At 38.3% G+C, this 10,483-nt stretch overlaps 1 protein-coding gene across 1 annotated transcript; it reads right to left on the reverse strand.

Annotated features, from left to right (window-relative positions):
- Positions 1 to 7,176: 7,176 nt before the first annotated feature.
- LOC148102564 (uncharacterized) lies at positions 7,177 to 9,388 on the reverse strand. Its single transcript, XM_087842584.1, has one exon. It carries the CDS (start codon positions 9,386 to 9,388, stop codon positions 7,487 to 7,489), a length of 1,902 nt encoding a protein of 633 aa, XP_087698710.1. The 3' UTR covers positions 7,177 to 7,486.
- Between the last annotated feature and the right edge of the window lie 1,095 nt (positions 9,389 to 10,483).

Below are 10,483 nucleotides of genomic sequence, written 5' to 3' on the forward strand. Positions count from 1 at the left end.
TTTGGCTGATAAACTGCCAGCTCTGTGGTTCTTATCTTGGTGGTCCTTCCAGGTATTTACGACTGGTCAAACTCTTTCAGTTTGCTCCACCACTGTACGAGGTTGTGCACATGAATTGAATTATATTGTAAGTCACGATCGCGATAAAACCATCGAAAATATTTACCAAGTAAATGAAATCACTGTCACATACAAATGATTGCGAAAGAATACAAGGTGCGAGCCGACTATAAGCGCACAGAGCAGTCACGATGTGCAGAGAAGCGTTTGTTTGTGATGAGTGGGGGGCAAACACGCCTCCGCAGATGTGTCACAGCTGCACTCCTCTCGCGTGAATTGACCTGACTTGTGAAAGTTTGGAGGCGAAGAAAGGAAGGAACTGCTTCAAAGAACTGACACCTACACAAACTTGATGACGGTCTCAGTTAACTGACAGTTACTCGTTGACAGCAGCACAGTTTTATGCCATAGTTGTTTATATTTTTTTCTTTTAGCACGTAACGTTAGATTTGTGGACAAGTCATCTACATCTGTAGATGTGTTTGATAGTGAATACATTTTAAAGTTCTGAAACCTCCCTGTTTAAAAGCTTAGCTACAGTGTTTCCCTTCTCCAAACAGGATTTTACTCATTTTAATCAAAGACCGTACTTTAATTTTGAAAACTGGTTTACTTCCCGTCGACATCTGTGCAAGTAACAATATGAATTACACCTGTTCAGTCCAGCTGGTTTTAAAAAGAGGCAGAGGACTCACACAGTGCCAGCCAGTGAGGGGCACAGACACAGCAGGGCGAGGAGGAAGCAGCAAAATGGTCATCAAGGAAATCTGATTTGAAACCACATCCAGACACAGAGGAGGGCTCAGCAGTAACAGCATTTACAATAACATGCAACTGATTAAAGACTGGTTATACTCACACTACATCGGTGTCTTAACCTCTTGGGTATTTGTGCTATGATTGTTTTGACCAGAAGAAAATCCAACAGACTTTGCTTTAATGGGTCTTTAAAAAAATCAAAAGTTTTTCAGTTGAAAACACCTGATTCTATTTCTGCTTTCAAATGAACTGGTAATCCCAGAGGGTCATTTAATTTTGCCACTCATCTTTGTAATATTGGGAGGGAAGAACTCGATTTAAATTTGAATTTTCAGTACAAATGTGGTAACGGCCCTCATATATTTCCCCAAACTTATTTAATAATATTTAATTTCCCCAAACATATTTACTATTGATTTCATTTTCAATAAACTTCTCACATTGTTGCCTGACACCTACAACGTCTCCTTTACAAAAAGCAAAAACAGGAAGACGTGAAATAATGATGACTCCAGTATTTGCCTACATTTAGTTTCAGTTGCATGAGTATCATTCTGGTGACTTGACAAACCAAACCAAAGCAGGAACAGAAATTTAGATTCACCACAAACCTACAACAACATATTGAATACATCTTACTTTATACTTCTTATATCTGCATCTGTGGATGTCGATCAACAATTGTGCAGTAAGCTGCACATGTAAAAAAAAATATAAAATTCACTTTTCATAAGGTATGATTTATTTTTTTTAATTTTAAAATATAAAATAAAACATAGAAAAGAATTAACAGTTTGCAGACTGCAGAACTAAAATTAAAAGATCTGCTAGAGGTAGATATCTGGAGTTCTGCAGAACGCAAAAAGCTATTTCTTTTCTGTGCATTTTTGTTTTCAGCTCTGCAGCTGCCCCACATGGTGGTGAGAATGTGCGTGGTTTATTTTTTTGTTTGTTTGTTTTTGTGTGTCTGTATGAACAGACTGCAAATCAATTTCCCACTGGGGACAATAAAGTTACCATTGACCATTGTTTTTTTCCCCTGTTCTGTATACATAAAAAAAAGAAAAGAAAGTAAATGTAAAATATGTTTTAATAAGGGTCATTGTGAATATCCAGCCCCCCACAAGATATTCAGGTCTCACCCCTCCCCTGCAGAAGAGCCAATGACCACACCCCTCATATGATGACATCAGTCATATGATGCATGCAAAAGAAATGTGGCAATTAAATCACTACACAAACTCCTTATTCGGTTATTTAAAAGTGGTGAACATAGAGCATTTTATGAAAATAAATTACAGTCAGGGGTTGGTAGAGAATTCAATTCAATTTTATTTATACAGTGGCAAATCACAACAACAGTCACCTCAAGGCGCTTTATATTGTAAGGCAGACTCTACAATAATAAATACAGAGAAAAACCCAACAATCATGATTCCCTATGAGCTAGCACTTTAAGGACAGTGGAAGGAAAAACTCAATTTTAACAGGAAGAAACCTCCGGCAGAAACAGGCTCAGGGACGAGCTGCTGTGACCAGTTGGAGTGAGAGAAGCAAGACGGGATAAAAGACATGCTGTGGAAGAGAGCCAGAGATGAATAACAAGTATGATTCAGTGCAGAGAAGTCACACAATGAGTGAGAAAGGTGACTGAAAAAGAGATACTCAGTGCATCATGGGAATCCCCCGGCAGCCTACAACTTTTGCAGCATAACTAAAGGAGGATTTAGGGTCACCTGATCCAGCCCTAATGATATGCTTTAGCAAAAAGTAAAGTTCTTTGGAACTGCCAAACCACCTTTTTTGCATGGTATTCAAATTGTGCCTGTTTATCTTTTGCATGTTGTTATGAATTGTACTGCCCAAATAAGTAAAAGTGCTTTTAATCTGAATGCACCCAGGCAAAGAAGCTTTGGTACCTTCATCGTCCAAAGGCATCAAGGCAGATTTATCCGGTTTATTTTGTAGCCCAAGAGAGAACTAAAATTGTAAATTATCTAATCAATGGATGGATGGATGTCTCAAAGTTGTCTAAAAACAAAATAATGTCATCTGCGTACAGAGATATGATATGATTTTGAGCACCAATTCTAATGCAAGAGACTGTGGACTGTCTAATGACTTGTGCTAAGGGTTCTCTCTCTCTCTCTGCTTAAACCCAAAGTGTTTTAATATTGTCCATGTATATTCCCACTCTAGCCTGTCAAAGGTTTTCTCCGCATCATGTAAGAATACTGCACATGGATTATGATAGCCATCTGTGGCATCTATGATATGCAACAGCCTTCTTATGTTATCAGATGTGAGCCTCCCTCGGATAAATCCTGTCTGGTCTGCATTAACTTAAACGTGAATAACTTTTTCCAAGCGCAATGCGAGAGACTTGGCACATACTTTGTAGAGAACCGGCTCTTTCGGCTCGGCTCACTAAAAGGAGCCGGCTCCGAACTGGCTCTTCAGGTTGTTTTGTTGCTTTAATTCATTTATTATTAACAACAATATAAAATTATGCACAAAAGGAATTACTAATGTAAAAAAAAGCGGTTTTATTTATATATGTTTATATATAAATATATGCGGTGGCCCCTAGAGACAAAACACGTACAAATTCCAAAACACATTTCTAACGTTAACTGAACTTCCCAAACAGAGCTACCTAGATCACTTAAATTACACAATTGAAAGCATATGTGTATTGTTTGTGTATTTATACACAAGCACTCATATATATTCAAATAATTAAAAAGAAAATGTTCATTTACCTGTTACTACCACACACCAAATCCGGTCGTTGGTACTTGCTGGCTTGTATAGCCAGTGGTGTGTCTAGAAAATTTTTGTTGGGGGGGCCAGGTAGGGGCATAGATTTGGAGAAGGGTGGCAGATGTAATTGGCAGATAATGTTAAAAACAATTCTACCAACCGTTAACCATAATTCAATAACCCTATAAACCTAATAACCGAATGTGCTTTTAACTCTTATTAGAATGAGATTTTAACCACTACGGTGCAAAGTTGTTAGATACTGCGTTGATAAAGTACAAGAGATACAATCAGTCAGTGTTTATTCAGCAGTCAAGGACATCAATATTTGCATAGTATTTTTACTGACGTGTAGTGCACATATGTTTTGGGCAAAAACATTTTTGAATATTAAAATACGAACATTTTTAACATGCAATTGCCAAATTAGCCAATGCAAAACCAATGCCTATTAAAAAAAGAAGATAATCTTCTCACAAACTGGTGTTTGATTTTGAAACAGGAAAAAAGTGGGGAAACAGATGAAAAGACTAACATTTGAATGAAACCTGAAAGCAAGTAAATACTTTATATGCTGCCTTATGGTAAACTTTGGTAATATTGATGTATGAAGAACAACACTGGCTGATGATGAAATACAGTCAGCTGGCATGGTGACACTGCCAGTATTAACCTGCAGGGCTGGACTGGGACAAAAAATTGGGCATTTTCACTACAGACCGGCCCACCAGGTATTAAAGCCATAAAGCATCAAAAACAAATGCTGTTGTGACAGTGATGTACACTGTCTTGTTGGTATATGTATGATTTCTATACATTTTACGTCAGATAAAAACTTCAGATAATTATTTAATAAAAGCTCGATATTTTAAATGAGAATAAGAAAGAAAAGTATTTCTTTGTGCCCCCCTCTCCCTGTTGATGCCCTACCTGGCCCCCTGGCAACACTTTGCTAGACCCGCCCCTGCACAGTTACCAGCTGTCAGCTACTTAGAAAAGGATCCTGGTGTTATTTGTCTCTCAGAACCAGTTCATAACTTCCCTTCAACTCATTCATGTCACCTAAAAGGTAAACCTGTTTCTCCATCACCTGTTCAGCTCTGATGATTCAGTAAGGACATCTCCTGGTTTCATCCTCATGTTTCCCTCTCACCACATATCCAAACCGATATCATGACCAGCAGCTTTTACAGCTGTGGCTCCAGCAAACATCAGCTGATACTAGAAATTAATATTAAATAAATTCTAAGAACAGCTGATCAAGCTTAAACGTGCTACTGTTGTTTAGCGCAACATTCGCTAGTTTCCTGTTTCTGGCGCAAAGTGGGCGATAAATAAAGCTGAATAACTCCAGCTTTGTGTCTTTTTTCATTCTAGCTAAAGTACGGGACAAACTGCGTCTCTTCTCAGCTCAATACCAAACGCATAATATTTTCTCTGAATGAGGGATCATTCCATTTTTTAAGGAGCCGTTGGCAACTCTACTAACTAACCTTATGAATAAAATAAACTTCACTATCAGTAACATCATAGCAACCGAACAGCTGTATAGAAACTCTGTCATGCTAGCTCACGCAGTACGAGTTATTGTAACTGACTGTAAAAAGTCAGCACAACGAAAATAAACTCCACCTAATCTTGGATTATATCTGACCCAGATAGACTGCAGGTCATTACTTCTTACCTGAAGTTCAGTTCACCTGATAGTCGGACCGGCGGCTGCCTCGGGTCTCTCCTCCTCCTGCCTCCCCTTCCCTCATCCACCTGTTGCCTCTGTGGAAGCTCCGCCATAGCCACCACCAAACAACTGAGTTATTTTTACACATCGGCCAGCATCTGGCCAATCCACCACCTCTCATTGTTCATGCCGTTACAAAATAAATAAATAAATAAGTCATCAGCCCACCGTGCAAATGTCCGATGGCTAGTCCAGCTATGTTAACTTGTTAATCTTTCGCTGAAAAAATGTTTTCTGCGGTGCTGTCTTTCGTGCTTGGCTCTCCTACCTTTGCTAACATGATGCTCGTAGTGCAGAAGCCGGTGCTGCATTCACATACCCTCGGATATCTGAGGTTCACTGTGAAACCATAATCGTACATTTGATATTTCATTCAATTTTAGTGTTTTAGCTTCGGGGTGGCACCTGGGGTGACCAGTCTGGTTGGGGGGGTGGCCTGTGCCCCCCCAGGCCACCCCGCTGGACACGCCACTGAACCCATCTCATGTCCTGTGTCTTCTAAAGCTTTCTGTACTTTTACAGACAAAAGTTCATCAGCAAACAGTTTGCAGGCCTCTAACTATCAGGCTGTACTCAAGCACTTGAATTCAACCTAAAAGCTGTGCTGTCATACAGAACCAAGTACCCTCCGCGGAAACTATAGCTAATGTCACAACTGGATCTGATGAGACAGCTATGATTTCTGGACTCCAAGTAAATAATCCTGAATCAATTTATACAGCATCAATTTGTTTGTTTTGCTTTCATAACAAATAGTTTGAGCCATAAAAAAAATAAAAAAATAAAAAAGAAAGTATCATCAAGAGAAAGACAATAAGCTGCCGAGTTTGTTCGAAATACACCGCAGTATAATATTATATCACATTTTTTATCTCTAGTTTTTCGTGTCCGGTTATTTACAAATGAATACCATGTAATGCTTGTGTAAGTGAAAACCTGTCCGGCTACCTTGATCAGATTTTTACTGCACTACAAACTTCTAGTATGATTAAAAAGAACAAAGAAAGCACAATGAATATAAACAGAATATAATGCTTTTCACTTAAAAGTAAATACTGCCCAGAGAGTGAACTACTGTGGTGGAGTGCTTCTGGTTTACGATACGATAATTTACACGTGAGCCTTGAATTCCAGTTTATGAAATGGCTCTTGCTGATCATGCAAATACCTCTGCCCTGTCCTCACTTTCTTATATCTTTGTTCCATGAAGTTGGGATATATTAATGATATTTTTTCCTGTAAAATTTAGTAACTCTTCCTTTAGCTAACAGTTCCAATGTGTGTCAAAGTGTACAGGTTCTTCTCAAAACAATTTGCATATTGTGATAAAGTTCATTATTTTCTGTAATGTACTGATAAACATTAGACTTTCATATATTTTAGATTCATTACACACAACTGAAGTAGTTCAAGCCTTTCATTGTTTTAATATTGATGATTTTGGCATACAGCTTATGAAAACCCAAAATTCCTATCTCAAAAATTTAGCATATCATGAAAAGGTTCTGAATCATCTGAATCAACAAATTAACTCTAAACACCTGCAATCATAGAATGGTTACAATGTTGAAAAGAACAAATGCCTGAATCCTAAATTGTGGATATCCTATTGTCTAAAGTGTAACACTAAATGTGATTAAAACACTAAAAATCTGGACTCCTGGGCTCAACGACTGGAAGGATCACCAGCCCGAGGAAAACACAAAATACACATGACCCCGTGACAAAGACAATTCATTCTTGAATGAAGACACTGATCTGACTTTTTAAAATTTTGCCAATTGTGTTTATTATTAATTTTGGAAATAGAAAGTGTGTGAGTGTGTGTGTGTGTGTGGGGGGGGGGGGGGGGGGGTTTGTAAAGAAGAAGGGAAAGGAAAGGGATAGAGAGAAGGAAAGAGATAGAGGAGAGAAAACCTCAACAATCCCCTCTGAGCAAGCACTAGGTGCGACAGTGGATAGGAAAAACTCCCAATAAAGGAAGAAACCTATGACAGAACCAGGCTCTACAGGGGGCAGTCAACTGTCGGGACTGGTTGGGGGGTGAGGGTGAAAAGAGAGAGGGGGGGGGGGGGGGGATGGGAAATGTGTTAGGAGTTAAAGGGAGATTGGTGAGGGAGAGGTGTCAGGAGAGAAAGGGAGAGAAAGGGAGAGGAGAGGTGTAAATTAAGATGGAACAGAGGTGGAGGAAGACGAGGTGACATCAGCAGTAGAAAAAGTAGAAGAAGAAGAAAAAGCAGGAGTGTTCCTCCTCCAGAAGAAGCGGAAGCGTTTTTTCTTCTTTTCCACAAGCTTTTCCACAAGCACTTTTTTCTCTAGGATGAGGGTTCTCAGCTGATCGATTGTCTCTGCATTCTCCTGCTCAAGTTTCTTGCATGTTTTCTCCACTTCTTCTAATTTGGCTTGTTTGTCTTCAAGCCTTTCTTTCATTTCTTTAGATGTTGCCTCCTGCATTACCTTTGCCTCTTGCAGCTGTGTATAACTTGTGTTTTTCCTCAGCATTGCATTGAGCTTACTCTGCATCTCTGAGCATTGGTTTTGCAGTTTTTCCTTTTCCCCTTCCAGTTCAGTTGTTTTGCAGTTCAGTTTGTTATAAAGTTCTTGCAGATTTTGGTTTTTCCTCTCAAAGTCCTGAAGAATTTCTTTGTCTTCTTTCTGCTTTATCTCCTGTTGTTCTTGGTCTTGAAGCAGCTCTTGATATTTGTGCAGTGTTTCATCAAGCTTTGCCTGCAGCGCTCCGTATTGTTCCTGCACACCTTGCATGTCTCTCTGGTTAATGTCCAGTTTGTCTTTCTCTTCAAGGATTTCTTTATTCTTTTGCAGAGCTTCATCAAGCATTACTTGCAAGCCTTTGTTGTGTTTCTCGATGTTCTGAAGCTTGCAATCCAGATGTTTCTGTTTCATGTCTTGCTGTTCTTTCTCTTGAAGGAAATCTTTATTTCTCTGCAGTGCTTTATCAAGCTTTATTTTCTGCGCTGTGTATTTTTCCTGCACGTCTTCAAGCTTACAGTCCGTTTGTTTCTGTTTAATTTCTTGTTGCTTTTGTTCTTGAAGCAACTCCTTATTTTTGTTCAGTGTTTTATCAAGCTTTACCTGAAGCGCTTTGTATTTTTCCTCCGTGCCTTGGAGTTTGCACTGCCTCATGTCCTGTTGATCTTTTTCATGGAGGAGCTTTTTATTTTTTTGGAGAGCTTCATTAAGCTTGATTTGCAAGCCTTTGTTGTGTTTCTCCATGTCCTGAAGCTTGAAATCCATTTCCTTCTGTTTTATCTCCTGTAGCCTTTTTTCTTGAAGAAAGTCTTCCTTTGTGTGCGGTCTTTCATCAAGCTTTACCTGCAGCGCTCTGTTTTTCTCCTCCATTTCTTGGAGTTGGCACTGCATGTCTCTCTGGTTAAAGTCCAGATTTTCTTTCTCTTCAAGGATTTCTTTATTCTTTTGCAGAGCTTCATCAAGCATTACTTGCAAGTCTTCGTTGTGTTTCTCGATGTTCTGAAGCTTGCAATCCAGATGTTTCTGTTTCATGTCTTGCTGTTCTTTCTCTTGAAGGAAATCTTTATTTCTCTGCAGTGCTTTATATAGCTTTATTTTCTGCGCTGTGTATTTTTCCTGCACGTCTTCAAGCTTACAGTCCGTTTGTTTCTGTTTAATTTCTTGTTGCTTTTGTTCTTGAAGCAACTCCTTATTTTTGTTCAGTGTTTTATCAAGCTTTACCTGAAGCGCTTTGTATTTTTCCTCCGTGCCTTGGAGTTTGCACTGCTTCATGTCCTGTTGATCTTTTTCATGGAGGAGCTCTTTATTTTTTTGGAGAGCTTCATTAAGCTTGATTTGCAAGCCTTTGTTGTGTTTCTCCATGTCCTGAAGCTTGAAATCCATTTCCTTCTGTTTTATCTCCTGTAGCCTTTTTACTTGAAGAAAGTCTTCCTTTGTGTGCGGTCTTTCATCAAGCTTTACCTGCAGTGCTCTGTTTTTCTCCTCCATTTCTTGGAGTTGGCACTGCAAGTCTCTCTGGTTTATTTTCAGGTGTTCGTTCTCTTCAAGGATTTCTTTATTTTTTTTCCTCTGAGACATGTTTGAATCTGTAAACTGTCACTCTCAAAAGGATACAAATGTTTTAAAAGATTTCTCTGGCGAATGTTTGAACGCTACGAACATAAGTGCTGCGAATAACGGACTAAAAGTGGTTGTGTCTCACCCCTGTTTAAGGATTCTCTAGGATCAAAGGATCAAAGGACAAAGTGGTCTAAGTTCTAAACGTGTCATAGTTGCCATGGCGGCAGTTTAGTTTCCTTTTTGCATTTGAAAATAAACATTGGGCTGATTTTAACACCATTACAAGAAGTGTTATTGATCATTCTTTTTAAATCATAATCAGGTTACCACAAATTGTTTTTTAATTTAGTAGAACTCAAAATGTTTGTCAGTGGGTAAACAATTCATAATGCACCTTCAGGAACATCAAGTTATTCTTAGTACTGCATACTTGCAATGAATAAGTTGTCCTAACAGTCATCTTAAGTAAACTTTACTTAATTTTTTGGAGGTAACGAGTTTGCATAGTTTTTTGAGTTCTGGGAACTAATTAGATTTTACAGTGCAGTAGTTTGAACATTTATAATAACATTTCTGCACACTGGAACAAACCTGTCTCCTTTTCTAGAACTGTTGCTAACACTTATGAGATGAAAATGAATCTTCCATCGTGAAGACAGAGTGTATTTTTTCTTTATATCTAAACTTTAAAAACAACTGTTGAAATTCCCTGGACTGCCTCAGCCCAGGTGATGTAACATTAGCAGACAGAGGGTTTGATGTTGCAGAATCTTTGGAGCTGTACCATGCTGAACTGAAGAGCTCAGCTTTCACCAAAAGGAAGAACTAACTGGTGTTATGTGTCAAATTAACTGACATGTTTGCTGGTGGAGTACCCACTGTATTATATATATATATATATATATATATATATATATATATATATATATATATATATATATATATATATATATATATATATATATATATCATCTCTTTTTTATAATAAACTAATATTTGAAAAATATGTGCAGTGATTGATGTGCTTTCAGGCACATGCTTCAATCCACACACAAATACAAAACGATCTGACCACACGTACAACTGTTTCACAAACTCTATAAAGCATTCACA

Source organism: Neolamprologus brichardi, chromosome 6 (genome assembly GCF_056152115.1).
Source record: "Neolamprologus brichardi isolate AB-2024 chromosome 6, ASM5615211v1, whole genome shotgun sequence".
Taxonomy (NCBI): Eukaryota; Metazoa; Chordata; class Actinopteri; order Cichliformes; family Cichlidae; genus Neolamprologus; species Neolamprologus brichardi.